Genomic DNA, 20776 nt, shown 5'->3' on the forward strand with positions numbered 1-20776 from the left:
TGTCACAGAGGAGCAGATAAACCAGAAAATATTCACATTTAAGAAGCCGACATTAGAGAATTTTGACTTTTTTTCATAAAAACTACTTGAACCAATTAACTGATTATCAAAATAGTTGCCAATTAATTAAGTAATTGATTACTAATCGATGGGTGAATAAAACTATCTTCATCATCAAGTAAGTGTATTTTCAAAGGAACACATTTGACTGTTTTTCCCCCAAAGAGCGATGAAATAAGTATAATAGAAAAATAATATGCAACACTGTATTGTACTTCTTAGATTGATAATATTTATATGACGGATAATGATGTCACGGCTAACATTTATTATCTTTACATGAAGTGTCTTGTTATTTATCAATAATCACATAGCAATAAGCACATTTTGGTCCCGCTCTATTATGCAAACGTTGACATTTTAAAAATAATAAAATAAAAGATGCGGTTTGAAAAGCAACTCTTGTGTCTTGGATGATGAGGCTTATTTCCAACATTTACTGCATCTCACAGCTCAGGTAGCAACGTCTCTGCGGTCAGGACACGCAGGCGAGAAGGATCCTGGAAGAGAAAAAACAAACAGAGGCGGTTTTTGAAAAGTTGATTGTGTATTTTATATCGTGGTCGTTATCAGGAGAAGCTGAACTTTAAACATATATTGCAATATTATATATTTATATAACACTTGGTGACACTGGACAGGCCACTGGGCTCTAACTGTAGGAAGAACAGAGGTGCTGAAAACTGAGCCAGTGTCTTTTATGTCAACTATCCTTCCAGGCAGTTCCACTCCAGTTCTTTTGGGAGTTTTAAAACTTGAGTTGAATAACACTCTCCAAGTCTCACTCACCGCTCCGCCCGCTCTTGCGTTCGATCGACTCCACTTGGCCGTTTCTGCTCGCCGGTGTCTTCGCTCTGCGGCGAGGTCCTGAAGTGCGGCGGAGTTTGTGAGGCTGCCGAGCTGCCGACTGACCCTGTGCAGACCTGAGACGGAAATAGAGACTGAGCCTCAGTTCTGCACACAGCGACGCGGCGACACAATCTAAAACAGAGTTTTCAAATGTGTCTGGCTCGTCCGATGCCTTTTTTATTTGACTCCTGGACCGCATGAGCAGCTACAAATCGAGATATAACTCTCACCATATGATATGATTTTTATTTTTTGTACATTATGTCTTCAGTGCTCTTGCGATGGTGAGATGGTGGTGGGTGGGTGGGCAATGTACCTGCTGAGGGGCTTCTAGTGCTCAACCTGCTGACTGACAGCGTGAAACAAGTCCGGCTTTGACCTGTAACAGAGCAGAGACAATTGGGAACTGTTTGAGAAACGAGTCCCGAGTTTTTTGTGTGTGTGTGTGTGTGTGTGTGTGTGTGTGTGTGTGTGTGTGTGTGTGTGTGTGTGTGTGTGTGTGTGTGTGTGTGTGTGTGTGTGTGTGTGTGTGTGTGTGTGTGTGTGTGTGTGTGTGTGTGTGTGTGTGTGTGTGTGTGTGTGTGTGTGTGTGTGTGTGTGTGTGTGTGTGTGTGTGTGTGTGTACTGTACCTGCTGCAGAGGTGCACCCGGGGAGAGCTGCCTCCTTGTCGTTCACCTGGTTCTTCAGCGTCTCCACTTGCTGAAAGGCTTCTTGTTTCAGGCAGCGCTCCTGATGTAGCTGACCTTTCACCTAGATCCACACAGTCAGAAATAGAGGTTCACTTCTTCACCTTTTAAAGATTCTTTTTTTTTTTTTGGGATGCTCAATTTGGTCCAGAATGAAATATCTTATTCAGATTTTCCTTATAACTCTTCCGTGACTTTTCCTCTAGTGCCATCATCACGATGTCATGATTTCAGTTTTTTAGTTTAACTTGCAATTCAAATTAAAAATGTTGGATTCCACTGCACTCTTTATTTATTGTTTTATTCTTTCAAATGAAACCTGATCCTTTAAAATGTTGGACCTCTTTTTCGTGAGGCACAAACTAAAGAGCATCCACCACAGCTCAAACACTAAAATACATAATTCATGTGTGTATTTTTCTCAAAATGTATTTTAATCTTCAGTGTTTAACTGATCTAAAATATACATGGACTATAAAGGAAAATAAAGGTAGTAGCCATTTTCTTCATAATTTTTTGCTTAATATCACTGTTCAGTGAAAAGCACGTATCACAAATTTTGGTGAACCAAAAAAAAAATGTAATTATGGAGATACAGGACACGGTTTTCAGTGACGATATGTGTTTTTATGTCTGACAGTATGGATACTCTGCTCTGGGGAGTCGGTTATTTGTACATCACGCTCACACACGCACACATACAGTAGTAATACATCTAATGCACAGACCTGTCGGATCTCTTTGGCGCTGCGTTGTCTCTGTAACTGGCTCATCCTGCCCCCTCGGTCCAGCTGCTCGCTGAGCGCCCGGAGCTGCCGGTCTCTGTCGTCCACGTCGGCTCTCATCTTCTCCAGGCTCTGCGCTCGGTCGGTCTCCAGCTCCTGTCTGGTGCGGGCCTCCTGCGCAGACCGATGCCTGGCCACCTGGAGCTCCTCCGTCTGTGGGCGAGTGTATTAAGTGGGTATGTAGTGAGAACGTCTACGCTGTGATTGGCAGCATCATAGTGTTTTTAAGCCTCCCAGTGTCTAGACATGACCAATGAAATTGTTGTTACTTCGCTGTACAGTTTTATATGAATCATTGAGTCTGTAGGTGAAGAATCTGTCACTTGGTCCAGGCGGAGGTCGTAAAGATGTGAAAGGACGCCCCCAAAAACCTCAACCACGAGGAAACTATAATCAATCATGTTTTCAATACAGGCTGATCTGTGATCAATAGATTTAAATACAGATAATCTGCAGGATTATGTCATTTTCTACTTCTCACTGGTATTCAGGCTGACTTATCGTCAACCATTTTGCTGATCCAATTTGTTTCAAAGCAGAATCAACTTCTAAAATGTGAATATTTCTGACGATCTATGTTAGTTAACTGAATGTTTTGGGGTTTTGGATCAGTATATATGTATTCAGGACAGTGCTGTAACTGTAATGGACAGGTTTATTTTAACAAAAGCTCCAGACATAATCTTTCGAGGGTAATTTCCAAAATTTCTGTGGCACCCCAATCCAAAAAACGTCCCTCATGCTGTTATTGTTTTGAAACCAGATGCACTGTTGTTCCCAGTCAAGAGCCAAACAAGAGAAGTGGGACTGTACCTTTTAAAATCAATGTCATTTGCATAAACTAACAACTTTTAAATCTTCAAAAAAAAAAGGGTTATCAATTTCAGTTTTAAGAAATATTCCAATTCAATTTCATATTAACTGTCTGGTGAATTAATACAAGGATGCAGAGTTCTACCTACATGTATCTGGTCATGGGTAACTGTCTGTACGTTTTCCTCCACAGTGGATGAGACTTGACGTACCCTCGTGCTGAGCAGCTTCTTGGTGCGGCTGCACTCGGCCTGGCAGCGGCTCAACATCTGCCGGGCGACGTCCAGCTCCTCCTGCAGGGAAACCGCCTCCTCCTCCGCCGCCATCTTCACCCTGAGGGCCTCGGTGCGACTGGTGATCTCCCGCTGGACACAAGAGGCAATGACCACACCACTGGTAACTAATGTGATGCTCCTGTAATGATCGAATTCCAAAAACACGTTACGACAAATGTACATGGCAGCAAAGAAACTGCACGTTTATAAAGTGAGGGGGATGAAAAAGGAGTGACACATGCTGCAAATGAGCTCTCTAATGAGTCAGAAGTAGAATTTAATGTCCAAATAAATCAATCAGTTTGTTAAATAATGACTTATCAGCATATACGCAACAAGGACAATGAAGTATGTTTTGACATAATTAGAGCTTGAAAATATAAATGACGGAATAAAATGCATGTATATTAATGTTCTTTCTCTTATGCTTGCAAAGGTAAAAGCAGAACATGAAGTTTGTTTAATCCATTAAACATATATACGTGTAATATTTCCATGAATTACACCTTTGACATGCGTGATGATATTAGAAATTAAGACATTCAAGGAAACAGACAGTTGACCATAAGCTTTTGGTTCTTGTCGCCTTCCTGCAGGTAAAGAATTTCTGAACTTCTGAACATATGATATTTCTTCGTGCAGCTGCCGACCTGCTGAGTCTGAAGCAGCCGTCGGTGAAGTGTCTCCTCGTCGACCACCTGCCTCCATCGACGCAGAGCCTTCAGTTTGCCGAGCAGAGCCGTCAGCCGGCTGTTCTCCAGGCTCAACTCGTGGACTTCTTCCTTCTAACAAAACGCATATGGCACATAAGTGTGTGAGTAAAGGTCTTTTTTGGGGGGGGGGGATTTTAGAAAATATTATCTTGCACTTTCTGCGCCTGCCTTTCACCTTTGACTGTGTGAGAGCGAGTCCATCGTCGTCTGTGGTGCAGCCGTACTTCTCCTTGAGCTTCATGATTCTGTCCACTCCCTCCCGCCTCGTTCTGTTCACCATCTCGCTCACATCCTGCTGCGTCTGCCGCCGATGCTCGTCGAGCCTGGCCTGAGATTCAGAAGTAGTAAGTGATAAACATCAAACTTGTTTTGTACAAAGTCATAAACGTAACAGAGCTACACAACCTTCTAAATGCGAGGATGTCGTTTGTAAAAGAGGTGAACATATTGTTTATTATTACATAATTTAAAAGCCTGTGAGGACAGATACCGAATGTGTTCAACCAAAGGTCCCAGATAAGAATGCATGTTTTCACCTTTAGCTGGATGCAGGTGGAGAAGAGATGCCGGACCAGAGGGTCGTAGCGCTCTTTAAATCGGAGGCCGAGTTGTTCCTCTGAAGAACGTCTCTCTTCTTCGAGGTGAGCGACTCGAGCCTGCAGGGCCGAGATCTCCAACGCCATCCCGCGACACAGACCTGACACCTGAGGAGCAGCAAAACGCACCACAGACACGCGGTTTGTTTGTGGCAGCAACGCACTTGGTTTGTCTTGATCTGAAAGTGCAGCCGGAAGAATTTGGTGATAAGATTTAAGTGGCATCCTAGAGTCATTAGGACTCGAATGTTTGTTCAAAAGCTGTTAATCCATTGACGTTTGTGACACAGTTTTATTTCCCCGTGGACTTACTCATCATTACTGTCATCCCTTGAGCTGTGCTGCATAAGTTCCACTGAGCAAAACCTTCAATTTCCCAGCAGTCGAGCAGAACAGTGGCAGATGAGCGCTTGTGAAAAAGGGCTTTTTCCTGAGATGACGATGTCATATCTTTAAGCCACAGAGTCTTAGTAGTTTAAATACAATTATAGGACCTACCTCTTTGTGAGGGTTGTTCGTCTGAGACTCACTGAGATTCTTTAAATCCTGAGGTCAAAAGGGAAAAGAAGATGTCACACCAAAGATTTTACACGTTTTTCTGGCAGAAAGTCAAAGACTAACATGAGCGTTAGTCCTTGATTGCCTTTTGGATTAGGTTTACATAAGGTGCCGGGGAAATGTATCGTTTGATCGTTTTTGAACGAGGTGATGAAATACTCAGGTACTTGTTCTTTCTGGTACAGAAGCTGCGTCTCCTGCTGCAGGATTTGCTCATAAAAGTGCGAGTAAAGCAGGAAGCCGCGACGCTCCCGCTCCATCAGGGAAGAGCCGAGGTGAGTGCAACACTGCCGGAGGTGATCCTGAGAGATCCTCAGCTGGAAGAGAGAAACACTCCGGACCGTTAGTACTTCGACAGAAAACTCCAAATCACAGTTGCATGTTTTTTTTCTTCTTCTTATTCTGGTCCTGTAAGTGAAACTCGCAGTACATGTGTAATGCAGCACAGGACTGTTTCTCTGTAATGCATTCAAGCATTTCAACGTCGGCAAAGTAACACTACATGAGAGGAACAAATCCAAAACGTACAGAAGTGGACATATTTACTTAAAAATCTAACATTATTGTTATTCGTTACAACATGAAAATCATACCCAGAGGTACAAAAGTGTCTGTCTAATTGGCCATATTGTTGTGGTACAAAAGCAAGAAAAACAGAAGATGTATGTCTATTTCTCAATGACCCACCTTATTCTATATAAGTGCTGCTTGAAGTCCCTGTGTTGCAGTATATACAGTTACATTTTTAACTAGAACTGCACTCAGTAGAGCGTATCCATCCGCCAAGGCCCAAGGTCTTCCTAACCGCACCAAATTGCAAACCCTAGTAGCTATCAGTACGTGCGTTGCGGTTACATAGTACGTGTCCTTCTCCCTACCTGTCCCTCCACCTGCTCAGCTCCGTCCATCAGCTGCGCGGCGAACGTCTCCACAATCTGCGGCCGCTCAGGAGACAGACTGCACCTCAGCGGGCTCTTTTTCCACAGCTCTGACCAAACACAGAAGAGTTTGTTTTTTAGTTTTTTAGTTTTTTTTTTTACTGCAACTGCCCGTGTAACTTTGAATTCTGTTTTTCTCTTCTTTTCTTCTCCGTTCCAACCTGTCGGGAGGCACGCATTCTGTTGAGTTCGCTCCGAGACCACCAGGGTCAGCTCTCTGTTGACCTTCCTCTGCGCCGCCCGGATCATGTCACACTCGGCGCTCTCCAGCAGCCTGCTGAGCTGAGGCAAGATGACATTTTACAAGCTAATGAGGTCCTGTTATTAAGACGGTAGGGCCATAGAGAGAGTGTGTGTGTGTGTGTGTGTGTGTGTGTGTGTGTGTGTGTGTGTGTGTGTGTGTGTGTGTGTGTGTGTGTGTGTGTGTGTGTGTGTGTGTGTGTGTGTGTGTGTGTGTGTGTGTGTGTGTGTGTGTGTGTGTGTGTGTGTGTGTGTGTGTGTGTGTGTGTGTGTGTGTGTGTGTGTGTGTGTGTTGTAGTTGTAGTTGTACCTGCCAGGCTTTCACATCAATCTCTGGAGCTCCAGGAGGGGGCAGGAAAGACTGGCCGCCAGAAATGAGGAGCTCGTAGTCGCGCGCTTTACCCATTTGTTGAGCCAGAGCTTTCATACTGGGGTAAAAGATTTCAGCTCTGGAAAGCAAATACAGCGTATTTAAATATGGGACACATGGAATCTATTGAAATAGGCATTGCTTTAGCAACCAGCTATTAAACATAGGAACAACAGCTGAAGAAGACGATCTTCCACAAGGTCCTTTTAGTGACTGTTTCTGGAGCTTTTCATCATTTCACATTGTCTTTATCGACGCCACGAAATCCTACCTAGCAAACTTTTGTACAGAAATCCGACGAAATCCAGCTTTTTTTCTGAACCTTTTGCAGTACCTGTAGAGGTTCACGAACTGCCGGTACGAGCCGGGCGTACTGAATACGTCGACGCCCAGCCGTCTCCGAGCCCAGCTCTCCTTGAAGACCTGCAGCTGCTTCGTCAGCAGGAGGAAACCTTTCAACACCGACTGCACTCGAACCGGATCCTGAAGAGGAGGAGGAGGAGGAGGAGTGGAGTTTGGCACACACGTCTTCTCCTCCTCCACCTCGGTTTCCAGGCAGCTTTCATCCTCCTGAGACGAAGACAAAACATAGTTAACGTGACCCGAATCGTGTGGGCCCCCCCCCTGGTTGAGCACGAATTTTTCCACAACAACTCGCGAGCCAGTCTTTTACTTGATTAGGTTTTCCGTCGTGCAGAAGGTCATCTCTGTTGCCGTGGAGACGGACGGGCCCGGCGCCTCTTCCGCTGCTCAGGACGTCCTCCACGAGCAGCGACACGCCGAGGATCGCCGCATTGGCCTGCAGTCTGCTGCAGTCGCTCAGCCCGCTCAGACACAGCTGCAGACGAACACAACTCCAATAAGTCCAACGTGTGTCTGCTCGCGTCTCTGTCACGTTTAGGAATTTGTGTTTTTCCCCTGAACGTACAGGAGATTCAGCCCAGTGATTCAAGTAGCACCTAATTTGAAGTTTAATGTCTCAGGTTGAAATTCTTGCATCACAAAATACAAAAAGATATGAAATATCATTTTTTTGCTGTTCCTATAACTTTGGCAGTTGTGGGGAATAAAATGTTAAGTTTGTCCTGACACGGTGTTGTAAAAGTAAAATCCCATTAAATAAAAAGGGTTTGGGCTATTGTTTTTTGTTTTAAAACATATATATGTAAACAAGATTATATATAATTATCCAAGATATCTTGTGTAGTCCACACAAGTTGAAAAATTGTTCCGTGGATGGAGCTCGAAAGGGTTTATCCTCTGGGGAGAATGATTGTGTGTTTAATGCAAGGCAAGCTGCCCCTTAAATGAAATGAATAGATCCAACAGAACAAAAACAACAAAGTCATTAAGTGTAATAATCTGGGGAGGAAGAATATTTTGGAAATGAACACGTGAGAAAACATATTAGGTGTTGAACCTGCATGCAGTATTCGATGGATGGGATGTTCCAAACGTGCAGAGGGAACAGTCCATGACAAGCTAGGAAACTTCTCCATGAGAACATCCTCTGTGCCTGAAGAGGGAGGGGAAAAAAACAGGAGACGAGATGAACGTGAGACAAAAGATGATGAGAGAGATGAGAAAAGAGATCTCTGAGGGCTAAGAAGAGCGGTGACGATTGAAATAAAATGATAAAAGAGATGATGAGATGATGAGATGAACCTAAAGCAAAACCAACCTGACGGCCTCGAGTCTCCAGAGGCGGAGGAACAGGCAGCGTGAGGCTGAACACGTCCGACTGAACGCTGTCGCTCAGCAGAGGCAGCGCCGCCGCCATGTTGTCGCTCACACTCTGGTAAGAGGCGACATCGCCAGCGGAGAGGAACGCCTCCCTGAACACGACGGAGACCAAAGGAAAATTGCTGGACTATCTTCAAATATACCCGCGAGAGTCGAGGTGGCAGCAGCCGGACTGGAGGCTTCGGAGCTGTAGCGGGCCGTGGCGGGCAGAGGGCGCGTGTTTTGCGGCCCAGATGCACTGACCTGATGAGGTGTCTGACGGCGGCGTCGAACCGCAGGAGGAGCACCTGCCTGCGCAGCTGCAGCAGGCGACCCACGGACTCGGGGCTGCTGGGATCAGGCAGACGGTCGACCTGCCGCTGGATCTCCAGCAGCTCTGCTCCTGTGCAACAACCGGAGGAGGAGGAGAGATTAATGTAACTAGATCACTGCGATTTCTATCAGTTCTTGTCTTTCCAACGAGGGGCAGGCGCGATGCTGTCATTTGAACCCCTCGACCCTCACCGATGCCTTCCGTTCCTCCCCAGTCGGCCACGAGACCAGAGCCTGGCGCCTGCTGCTGCTGCTGCTGCTGCTGCTGCTGCTGCACTCTCCTCCCGCTGCGGGAGATTTCGGTGTTTCCAAGTCTGGAGAAACTCACCAGGTAGCAAGTGACGTCATGAAGGGCTGATACTATGTGCAGAGTGTGGTGGAGAGCTGCGGCACAGGCCTGTTGACGTCAGAGCAACACGGGGGGGGGCAACATTATCTACAGTTTAATTAAATGAACTGCAGAGGATCAAGACTTAACATGAACATTAAAGAACAAGCACTTGAAATGCTACAGATGAACACGGGGGGGGGGGGGGGGGGGGGGGGTCTTCCCAAGTTCATGGTCTTGTGCAGAGCCTGAAAGCGAAAAGGAGCTCAACTTAACTTATCACTCTCTGCGCCGCCGTGTGAATAATGCAAGAGTCTCACCGACGTCTCTAGCGTTTCGAACATGTGAAGCACTCCGCAGACGGGGGGGACGACCCACAGGTCGAGGAGGGTTTGGCCGTCCGCGGACAACAACCGCTGCGGCCTGCTGCTCGACAAGAGGGGACAAGAGGGAGCCGCCACGTAAATGCCGCCTATTTTGACACGCGTTCATCAACAGGTACGCACAAGTGTCGGTGACCGGGCGAGTGTCATGCACGTGCGGTTGCTCTTGAAATTAAAACGGGTTGTACCTGGGGTCAGGGCAAAGGTCAGCTCCTGAATCCGGTACAACTCTGGGCTCGCCGGCTCGTTCGGTCATGAAGTGGGACTGACGGATGGAGGGGGTGTCGTCCAGAAGAGAGCTGAGACTGGAGTAGTACGCGACAATCTGCGCTCTCACGCAATACTGAGAGATCCGTGTGCTGAATCTGTGGGAATGTTGGCAGACAAAGTGAGGGTGAGGAAACACCTGGCGTGCGAATGGAGTTGTTCTTCGTGGACGTACTTCTGGAGAAATTCGATTATGAGGCTCCGTTTGATCTTCGCCGCCTCCCCCTGCAGAGTGAGAGAAATGAATTTGGCTTCACGGGCAAACGATCGCGATTCATCGTGCCGCTCGGCTCCCTGGAAATCCACCACCGAGCGCGACTCACCGGGGCTTGTGCAAGGCCCCCCGCGGCCTGTCTCTTCTTCGTAAACGAGTGCAGCATCTCGTCACGCAGGCCCACTTTTTCCCGCTGTACGGACACGAAGGCTTCCGTCAGCCTGGAGGAGACAAACACGACTCTATTTGTTAAAGAGGCGGCACAAGAGCACTGTTAGTCATCGCTAAAAGTCCCTTGCATGGCAACGTACATGTACCTCTGCTTGGCGTTGGGAGTCCTCGTGACGCCCGAGGGCGGTGAAGAGTTTGACTTCTCCTGCGGGTTGTCAGTGCTGCGTCCAAGTCTGGAGTCAAAACATGTTGAAGATATCAAATCTTCATCATGATGATGAAGGGCTTCTTCGCTCTGAAAAATGAAAATCAAACTCACTTGAACTGAAGTATGAAAAACAGCAGATTGTTTATGTCAAGGCACTAATAATACCAGTGGTGGAATAAAGTATTTCACATTATTGACTCAAGTAAAAGTACCTTTGATGAAAAAGCCAAAGTCATACAGAAAATACCACTGAAGTAAAGTTATCAGGTTAAGAAATATGCTTTAAGTATCAAAAATGAAAAGCACATCATGTAATCAATGGTCCCAATAAGTGTAGCACAAATATATATATATACATATTTCATCAGACAATTATTATAAAATTATGTTATGTAAAAATATAGCTATGATAATTAACTCTTGCAGTCGGTCGAGGTGGAACTATAGTTTTATCCATCATACATCATTTAGGTTATTTAATCTTGAGATGATTGACAAATAGCTTATTAATTTTCCTCTTTCAGTCTAAAAATGTTTTTTTTTAAATAAACCTATAAATGTATAGAGGGGTGGAAATCGCTCTTTTGTGGAACAGCAAACAACTCCGACACCTGAAACATGACAATTCAGCTCAAATAGATCATTTTTGTAACGCGTCCCGACGAGTCAAATAAGGTTCAGAGCCACTGATTTCCTCTTAAATAATGAGGCTGAAAAAGTTGGAAAAAGAATCTTCATCATGCGTTTTCATGATGAAAATGTTACACTAGAAGTAGCGAGGAACTCCAGCTGTCAAATAACCAGCAGATGTGATGGAGTACAATAATACAGCAGCAATAAATGGAAACACTTTCCATGAAATTTTAGCACCAGTGAACAATACAAACCTCAGCTGATGAGGTCACACTTCCTGCCCAATGGCAAAGACTCGCCACTTGCACGGCACTTATCAAGGCGTTCTTCTGAGCGACCTGACAGGCCAGCGTCACCTGGAGGTTCTCAATGCTCTGTTTGGTCATAAGCTATGAGGACATGAGAAAAAAACACCAATCTGTTTTGTTTATTTGATCCTTTTTATCCTTATTTGTAATCGAAGATCCACTGCTTCATTTTAACATACGCGAGTAACTTCCTCCTCTGAGCTGAAGCTAAACCTGCCGATCTGGTCCTCGTCCAGCTCCTGGATACCCAGAGGCAGGTGGGAGGGGATGAACCTGCGGACGACACCGCTCTTTAATAACCCCCCTTTGAATCATACTTCAGTGCTCTAGTGGAAAAGCAGAAATAAGAGAGCACACGAGGAGGAGGCCGGACACAGAGGTATGGAAAAAAACAAACATGCGTACAGTGTTTCTGGATTGACTGGAAGACAAAAAGCCTGACATCTGTTTTGATATCGACCACGAACATGTGGAGAAGTACAGCCTGTGATAGGAAACCGAAACGAGGGCATAAACCTCTCCCTGGATGTGTCCGTAACGTCTACTGGAAGATTTAATCGTGCGGCGGGCGGTTTTGTTTACCTGTCCACAGACGTGTCATCCTCCAGCACCGCTGTGATCAAAATAGGCCTCCGCTCCGTTTGCTCTCCTTGCTCAGCGGCCTCAAACTGCACCGGCCTCAGATACAGGTGGGCCTCGCTGAAGCCGAGCTCCGAGGCCACGCTTCTGTACAACCTGGACAGAGTTCACTGGAGGTCACAGCCGGACACGCCACTGGCATTCACTCGAGTTGCACAATCGATGCACTGCAGCGTGACCGAACCAACATGGGAAGACGTGGACAGATGATCGGATCATTTGAATGGCTACAGATTCTAATCAGACGCTGGGGGAAGGTTGTTTGGTCAGTTTATACCGATACCGGTTGCAATCGAACCACAACTAATGCAACTCTGTTGCCTAACATATTATTGATGCTGTGTGGCCTTTAAGGATCGTTGGGTAAATGAATAAAGGTTAGATGGAAGGAAACGAGTCAGGCTCTTCCTGTCCTTTCTTAAAAAAATGAAAGAGTTATGGCCAGAGCAGCATCAGCGCATGTTCCCATGTTGTGTTGGTCAAAACTTGGACCTCAGGTTGTGTTGGTCAAATATTGAAGTTGTTGACAAAATGAGGAAAGTCAGGACAAAACCAAGAGTTTACAGGAAAAGTTTAACAAATACAGAATTAGAAAAATGTATGAAATAAAAAAAAGAAAATGGAAGATTGTACTGAACGTTAATATTCTGGATAATCAGGTCAAAAAAAAATTATGTTTAAAAAAAAGGATAGCGAAATGACAAATTCACACTTACTGAAGATTTAAATAGAGACATACTGAAAAAAGTATCTCATAGGCTCTTCTGTTTGAATAAAGATTAAATAAATAAATACAAATTAAAAAATAGCATTTAATAGTTATCGGCATTTTAGTTGAATTTTCCTCAAACGTGCCTGGGTCAGAGTCCGGTTACAGACATACATGTCACGCACATCACACTTCGGAAACCCCCCCCCCCCCCCCCTCTGCCCTGGTGTGAGTGTTATCTTAACTGTGCCAGATGTGCAGTCTCGGAGGCCGACTCCAGCAGTCGGTGGCGGACGGTGACGAGCTCCAGCAGCCTGGAGGAAGTTGCCACTGCGTGCGACTGTGTCTCTGTCCCCTGCTGCATGTCCTTCTCCTCTGCAGACTTCACCGACGCCCGCCCGACCTTTTGTACCAAAAGTGGGTCCTCGAAAAACACACCTGAGAACAACTGCGGGCGGAGGGGGAAAGAAAGTGGAACGGAGTTGATCGCTTGCCTTTTTCCTCTGGGTACATTTTCCAGCACAGAAACCTACATCCTTCTGTATCTGAGGACTGTACGAGGCCCCGGGTGAGGTCAGGTGGTTCCAGCTGTGCAGGGCCCGCCGCAGGAGCTGCCGCTGCAGGGCGAGTTTGTCGGAGGCGCTCGTGGCCCGGTGCAGCTGGCAGAGCTCGCTGTGGGCCTGGACCAAACCCTGATAGACTGCCGAGGCCAGGCAGAGGGACGGGTGAACCTCCAGGAGGAATACGTTCATTTGTGCCGGGCTGCAAGCACAAGGCGGTAAATACAGAGGTGTCAAGACGACAAAATGGACTCGAGTACACCGACTTCAGGGTGGTTGTGCCGACGTCTCTGTTCACTCGCCTGCTGCCTCCGAGTGAGACCAAGTGTTTGGGAATGTAGTTCAGTGGAAGGCCAAAGTCATGGCTGGAGGCTTTGCGATCGATCCTCCAGATACGACGGAGGTACTGCCGCTGTTTTTCGATCTGACGGGAGGGACAACACAATCCGTCACGACACGCGAGCCAAAGACGACACGGAAAAACGAGGTTCAGGACGAGATCAAGCTGAGGCGCAGTGGTATCCCGGGGGGAAAGTGGCCGATGTGCACACACTGCTGCATTTACACATAGATCGAGAGAGAAGAATTCCACAAAACAAAATGTATTAGATTTAAAGATCACATTAAGATTTGAGTGGAGAACGAAAGCCCCATGACAACTTCCAAGAGTGAAGACCTGCAGCAAATCTGCTAAAATGGAATATGTTTCTTTCAGAGCCCAGGCGCCATCTTTCCACCAAGTTTGATGATTGATATTGGTTTCAAAGTTTTTGCACATGAACACACCTTTGCAGGGGGGGGGGGGGGGTTCTTCTTTTTGAATCACCTGATTATCCAGAATGTCTTTGATCAGCTGCTGGTGACTTCGCAGGCAGTCGATCTCCGCCCTGTAGGCCTGAGCAAAGTAATCCTGGTTCAGGTCCAGCTGTGGTCTGTGGTGCATGATGTCAGTGATAACCCGGGCGAGTGCAGACCTCTCCTCAGTCCCCGCCGTGTGCTGGTAGGCTTCACAGTAACAGTTTAAGAGCTGGAGAAAAGAAAAACACAAGAAACTCAAGGCGTATCCAGGAAGCTTTGGATGTTGAGAAAGGAATTGGAAAGCAGGAACATATTTTAGTTGAAATACTCATTCTGCAAAATCATTTCCTCCCAAATTTGGCCCTCTTCGTTTATTGATGCATCAGAAATGATGTACCGAGCGACTGATCATATGATGCAAGTACGTGAATGAGAGGAGAGACAACAAATGGACATAAACATCACCGTACCTGTACTTTGCTCTCCAAAAACTCCGTCTCACATGTCCACAAGTCGAGAAGCACCGCAACTCGGTCCACGTCCGTCTGGGCCCAGGACCGGAGGTCAGCCGTCGAGGCGGAGGCCTCGGCTTGTCCCATCTTCTCCGTCCCGTTCCTCCAGATAAAGTGTGAGCCGATCAGAAGAAGCTCGTTCTCCAGCTCGTCCAGGTCTCGCAGCGCAGCGTCGTACACAATGTAGAACCCCCTCTGGTCCTGAGTGTGGACGAAACGCTCCTCGGCGCTGTAGAAGTCCTGAAGATTCTCCACCTCGGCAAACTCCATAAACTCTGAGCAGTGAACCTGGAGTAGAAGTATCGCTGTGTTAATGCAAACAGGAGAGACTATGAATTTCCTTTTTTCCTTTTCATTATTCTTATGTTCACCACCTCAGCTGGATTGAAATTACACCATAATAAAGAGCTGCAATGGTATCAAGACAAACATGTCGTTGAAGTCGAGTTGCCCAGAGCCTTTTCATTTGACTGCTCAGATGTTCGAGCAAGTCGACATCTGACAGTCGTTTGAGACGGAGAGCCGACAGTTCTTTTCCTCTGTCCTCCAAAGTTGTTCTTTCAGACGAGGAAAGTCTTAATCTCCTGCACGTGGCTCCACATCAACATCCAAAAAACACAGTTTCATTAAAGTAACTCCGGCTCCTGCTGTTCAAAGAAAAAACATGCAACGTATTCTGAATGAACGTGATGATTTAGATCATTCAGAATAATAATGATACTAACATAAATACATGTTTAAAATGTCCGGTAATATTTAAAAATCACTTGGTGGCCTTATTTCATGAAATTGTTGAAATATTCTGCTTCCTAAGAATTCTTATGACTGCAATAGTTTGAATGTTCATAAGATCAAACATGTACTTCACATTCACTCCGAACGGCAGAATTCGTGTCATCGAACACAGCCGCCTGCACCTTGTAGTCGACCGGAGTGTTGTGGTCGAACTGGCGCGAGCCGAGACCCCCTGCCTCCCCATCTCCCCCCCGGGCTGCGTTCATCCAGCCCGTCTCCTCCGCAGTGCTGCGCAGCTCCCCCTCCTCCAGCTGCAGACCCGCCAGGTCGAAGGTCAGCGTCCTCTCCACGGAGCGCAGGTAGTTCAGCATCCCCAGAGAGACGCGCTGTGGACGACGGAGAAACGACGATGTTGAGCACCGTCAGGGGTCAGGGCATTTCCAGCGCACACCTACAGGCTGCCACTGTTCGCCTCACCTGCAGCTCCCTGAGTTTGAGGTGACGCAGGAAGATGAGGGACAGGTAAGCCCCTCTGGTTACGATGGGGTCCGAGGCTCCGTCCTCCAAACTGTCATCCAGGTCCAGAAGCTGCAGGCTGAACTCAGAAGAGTGGCAGGTGTTTTATGACAGGTTTATGTGATACTTGTGTTTTTATGTGGCTGTTGTCGAGTTTTTCGAGAGTCACTAAGACGGCAAAGTTCATCTTTTGGTTTGATTTTACTTTAAAAGTTTACAATTTATCAACAAATTATGTCAAATGCTTATTATAAATCCCCCAAGACTAAGGTTACATCTTCAAATCACCTGTTCTGTCTGAAAAAGTATACAAGAGCAAAATAATCATACAAAATCTTCACATCGGAGAAACAGGAACCAGATAATGTTCGCTTTTTTAAACTAAATCCATTATGAAAAGGTCGTTAAATAAATGGTTCATTTCCAGTCAAAAAAACGCAACACCACATCATATTGTGAAGTCTACTCTGCACACCTTTCAGTTGCTGACCTTTGACTCTTTAAACTCCTCTGGTCGTTGCCTCCTCTGCCTCTGGATCTGGACGAGAGGCTCTGCGTTTCCTAACGAGACAAAAAGTGCCAATGTTTGATACAGTCCGCAGAGCCGGAAAAAGCCGGAAAAAAACTGGACGATACGTGCCTGAGCTACGCCCGCAGCGCTGTAAATACTCGTCCAGATCTCGGAGGTCTTCTGTCGTCTGGTCTCGCTGCCGCGTGGGGCGGACGTGAAGGTCGGCGTGAGGCGTGAGTCGCCGACACGGGCGGCCTGCTCTTTCAGAGCCGATGCCACTTGGAGCAGATCGGGGACCTGGTCAGATACAGAAGACCTGTTCAGATACAGAATATATGTCTTCACAACAAAGAAAATCAGATTGCATGTGTTATTGGAACACCAGAGGTGCAGCGGACTCTTTTGCACAGTAGAAAATGTATTTAAAAAAAATGATATTAAACCCAGCTACTCATTCTATCCGTGAGACTTAATTAAGGCATTTTCTCACAGATTCTTCTTGGACGCAGACGTGGAAACCTATTGTGAGGATGACAATCATAAGTCCCGGCAGCTATACAGAAACGTACAACTCATCAGATTCCTCTCTAGAGGAGAACCCCACGTGGGTTCGGAGCTAAACCACCGTTCACCTGCAGGAAGCTGCAGTGCGTCCTCAGCAGCTCGTCCACAGACTTCTTCTCCTTCAGCTTTGTGATGAGCTTCTGCCGCCAAGGATCCCGTCTGGGTTTCACCTGAAGAACAAAAATGCAAACCGAACCGTCACCACCTTCTGTCCTATAGATTAAAGAAAAACAAAAACAAGCACACACACACCCCCCCGCCCCCCCCGCCCGCCCGCCCCCCCCCCCCACCCACCCACCCACCCACCCACCCACCCACACACACACACACACACACACACACACACACACACACACACACACACACACACACACACACACACACACACACACACACACACACACACACACACACACTTCAGGGCTGCATTAATACAGAGGGGAGCTGTTGACGCTTGGACAATGGGGAAGAGTGACTGAGAAAGTATTTTTGAAGAGAGGGTGTTGATAATGCTCGTTGTATTTTATTGTTCACTGGTTCCCAGTTCTTTGTGCAACATTGTGACGTAATGGATGATTTACCGCTTCCTGCCTCTAAAACTTCTGAAAGCCTGTGCGAGGTGGAAGGAGCATCCGTCTTTGGTTGAACATTTATATTGTATTGGGTCTCGGGAACAAAGTAGTTGTATTTCAAAGGAAAACGAGTGGAAAAAGTTTGGGATGGGCGGAATGAAATATGTGGATTGCCTGTTTCACCTGGACAAAGGGGATCCAGTTGGCCTCCTTCCTCAGAGCCGTGGCCGCACTCTTCCTCCCCCACTGGCCCTCTCCGACCTCCGTGCCGCCGTACGCCGGAAAAGTTTTCATCTGCTCTTGTCGTCGGAAGATTGTTCCGAACGCCCTCCACACCTGGAGAGACGGAGGCCGCGATAACAACCTCGAATGCAGCCGACAAGCGACGCCACGGCTCGACTTCGTGCCATTTAAACACGTGCCGTTGGCACAGAACTGGATGACGTTATTTGTGCATGTGTCGTGTCGTAGTCCATGAGAACAAGCCCTACCACGACGAACAGCTCCATCTCATCTGCAGCCGTCCCGAGTCTCCGAGTGTCATGTGACAGGCGGAAGTAGGATATTAAAGACTGCAGCTCGGGTAGAAACGCCTCCAGGTGAACGGGGAGCAGGGGGACATTTTCCGCTTGCTCCGAAACGCCTGCAGTTGAAAGTAGCAAGGAGGATGAAAAATCTACACTCAAAGTTGTCCACCTCACTTATCATCTGTTACTCAAGTCTAAACGTCCCGTGTCTTTGTCCTTGCTTTTGAACCCTTTTCAGGTTTTACATAAGTTGTTGTGTAGTTGCATTTAACCAATTTGTTTTATCATATTTATCACTTTGATGCAAAGGAGGATTTCTATTTCTACCATTTGACACGACCCGCTGACCCTGTTTCCCTGAATGGAATTTTGCACGTCAACAATCGCGGTGCCAAGAAGACGCTGGTGAAAGCAGCTGACCAGAATGATCTCACTATCAGGTGCAAGTCCTTTCTGGGGGGCTTTCCGTCAGATCGCAAGATCTTCGTGATCGGCAGATGGTGTTTGCCGGGTTGTCATGTAATTGCAGAGGTTTAAATTAAAGCAGTGGCCAGATGTTTTTACCAGTGGATCATAATGTTCTTGGTAAACACACTGACTTTTCTTCCAGCCAGTCAAAGGGTTCCACTTATAGACAAGAAGTATTCAAATCTGATGGACAAAATACCACTATGTCAGACTATATTCATAGTCTGCAGCAGATAAGCCTTTGATTTTGGATCCAAATCTCATGATCTAATCATCTGATTATTTCATGTACAGGTGCATATGACAGTTGCACTGTACATTCTTTCTCCACAGGCGATAAAAAAACTCTTTTCATTCCAAATGACCAGTAGATTTCCAGGACACCGCGGGTCCGGCTCTCACCATCAGCACGTTGAGTCTGATGAGAAGCTTCCTCCTCCTGGTTTGGGATGGTTGTCTGACATTCTTCATCTTTCCTTTCACCCGCTGGTATGTAGTGCAGCACCTGTAAATCCATGCGGTAAATAAAACACCTTGGACAGCAGAAAAGAGAGATCAACTTTAATAAATGAGTGTGGATTTGTTTTTTTCTGTACCCTGAGGAAGTTGTGAACCGTCTGGACAGAGTGCAGGTGGCAGACCAGCCACCGGAGGTAAACCAGCACATCGTCCCGAGTGAGCAGGTGAGCAGGGTTCCCTCGGCCGCTCAGGATCGCCTCCCGGCTCGCCGACAGTCTGCGAGCTCGCTGAACGGCGTCCTCGTACTCACGCGTTAGATGGGCCACTTGCTCCTGAGGGGGGGGGGGGAATTCAGAATTTGCAGATCACATAAAACAAAAGCTGAACATTGTATGCAAACAGCTGTGACACAAACCAGTGAACCCCCTGTCATGAAGCATCTTGATCAGTCCTTTGCTGAATTGCCAGACAAAATGAGAGTATTGTTTTCCAGGTCGTCACCTTGTAGTGAGGGTAAAGCTTCTCAATGACGCTGGCGTGGCGGCAGAATCTCCTCCATCTCAGCATGAGCAGGTATTTGATCTGAGCCAAGTGATATGATCTGTCCGTGTAAAACTGCGGATGAAATTACAAAAAAAAAAATTTAAATGAGTTTGTATTACCTTTTCTCTTATATCTTGCATTCCATTCTACGGCACGTGAAACTCATGCCGTCCTCACGTGGTGCAGGAGAGGAGGCAGAGTGTCCGGCGTGTACTCGAGACTGAAGCAACTCTCCAGCTCTCGCTGCATCACGTCGGCCGGAGACTGAACGGGCAACGCCTCAGCCACCTGAAACAGAAACAAGCCCAGGTAGATTTTTTAAACAATGAATTAATTTCCCTTTGACTCCGGCCCTCTCGAAAAATAAAAGATGGATTGGACTTGGTCTCACCTGAAGCCCCCTCCTCAGTGCATGTTCCTTCTCCATACGGAAGAAGGAAATATCTTTTGGAGGCAGAACAGAACTGAAACAAAACTGGAAGTTAATAATTTTAAAAAAGCTCTTTCCCCAAAAAAACATCATTTTCTTTTTTTAACTCGTGGAAGATTTTTTTTTTTGTCTCCTATACATATATATATAAAAAAGTTATTTCTCAGAGGGGATGAGTCAAGACTCTTGACACTAAAAATTTAGTTCTTAATGTATGGGTGCACTGGAGGTTTTGAGACAAAATGTTAATATATTGGATCTGGATTAGCTTCCAAAATAGCTGTGATTCAAGGTGAGCTCAGAGAAACTTGTGAAATTCCTTCTGGTGCCAAACTCAAGCTTGAACATCCCAAGTTACAACAAACAAAAAAGGTGAATTTAAGTTCCAAGTAACCGCTTATCTAGACAGTTTACACCAAACGCTTTGAATCAAAGACTGAATATTAATAAATTAAAACCATCACCAGGCTTCCCAACCTGTATGATTTGGAGGTCCCCGCTCCGCGAGGCCATCCGTTCTCCTCAATCTCGGCCCGCAGTGCTGAGATTTGATGCAACAGCTCTGCCTCCATCTGCTCCACCCGGACAGAGGAGGAAACTCTGTACGCGTCACACATCGTGGCACAACTTGTCCCCGTTCAGGACCAACACACTTGGAAACTTTAGAACATAAACATAAACATCCTCCTCCTCTGGAGTCCCGAGGAATCTTTGCCTCAGTGTTGACTTGTTGTGGAGTATCCATGGAGACAGACATGCAGATGGGTTTCTTTTCCCCTTCC

The 20776-nt window shown here is 46.5% G+C and overlaps 1 protein-coding gene across 6 annotated transcripts; it reads right to left on the minus strand.

Annotated features, from left to right (window-relative positions):
* Nucleotides 1-308: 308 nt before the first annotated feature.
* Nucleotides 309-20755, minus strand: si:ch73-242m19.1. Of its 6 annotated transcripts, none has more exons than XM_047337580.1 (46): nucleotides 20472-20754; nucleotides 19956-20028; nucleotides 19742-19852; nucleotides 19523-19636; nucleotides 19159-19353; nucleotides 18965-19067; nucleotides 18059-18210; nucleotides 17751-17903; nucleotides 17064-17165; nucleotides 16561-16728; nucleotides 16411-16481; nucleotides 15882-15999; nucleotides 15587-15790; nucleotides 14628-14957; nucleotides 14186-14386; nucleotides 13662-13783; nucleotides 13333-13561; nucleotides 13045-13247; nucleotides 12034-12186; nucleotides 11631-11724; nucleotides 11398-11532; nucleotides 10443-10597; nucleotides 10241-10352; nucleotides 10093-10142; nucleotides 9839-10015; nucleotides 9588-9693; nucleotides 9132-9336; nucleotides 8871-9009; nucleotides 8566-8719; nucleotides 8305-8400; nucleotides 7558-7722; nucleotides 7219-7454; nucleotides 6825-6963; nucleotides 6436-6556; nucleotides 6215-6324; nucleotides 5504-5653; nucleotides 5277-5324; nucleotides 4719-4886; nucleotides 4358-4510; nucleotides 4120-4254; nucleotides 3407-3559; nucleotides 2325-2534; nucleotides 1540-1660; nucleotides 1226-1288; nucleotides 850-983; nucleotides 309-560 (listed from the first exon to the last, which is right to left on the minus strand). In XM_047337580.1, the coding sequence occupies exons 1-46, from the start codon at nucleotides 20609-20611 to the stop codon at nucleotides 507-509; spliced, it is 6525 nt and encodes a 2174-aa protein (XP_047193536.1). In that variant the 5' UTR covers nucleotides 20612-20754; the 3' UTR covers nucleotides 309-506. The 6 variants fall into 6 exon arrangements, with proteins under 6 accessions (XP_047193536.1, XP_047193535.1, XP_047193534.1 ...); XM_047337579.1 differs by having other exon boundaries at nucleotides 10449-10597; nucleotides 16396-16481; XM_047337578.1 differs by having other exon boundaries at nucleotides 16396-16481.
* Nucleotides 20756-20776: the final 21 nt, after the last annotated feature.

The sequence above is a fragment of the Scophthalmus maximus genome, chromosome 15, assembly GCF_022379125.1.
Source record: "Scophthalmus maximus strain ysfricsl-2021 chromosome 15, ASM2237912v1, whole genome shotgun sequence".
Lineage (NCBI taxonomy): Eukaryota > Metazoa > Chordata > Actinopteri > Pleuronectiformes > Scophthalmidae > Scophthalmus > Scophthalmus maximus.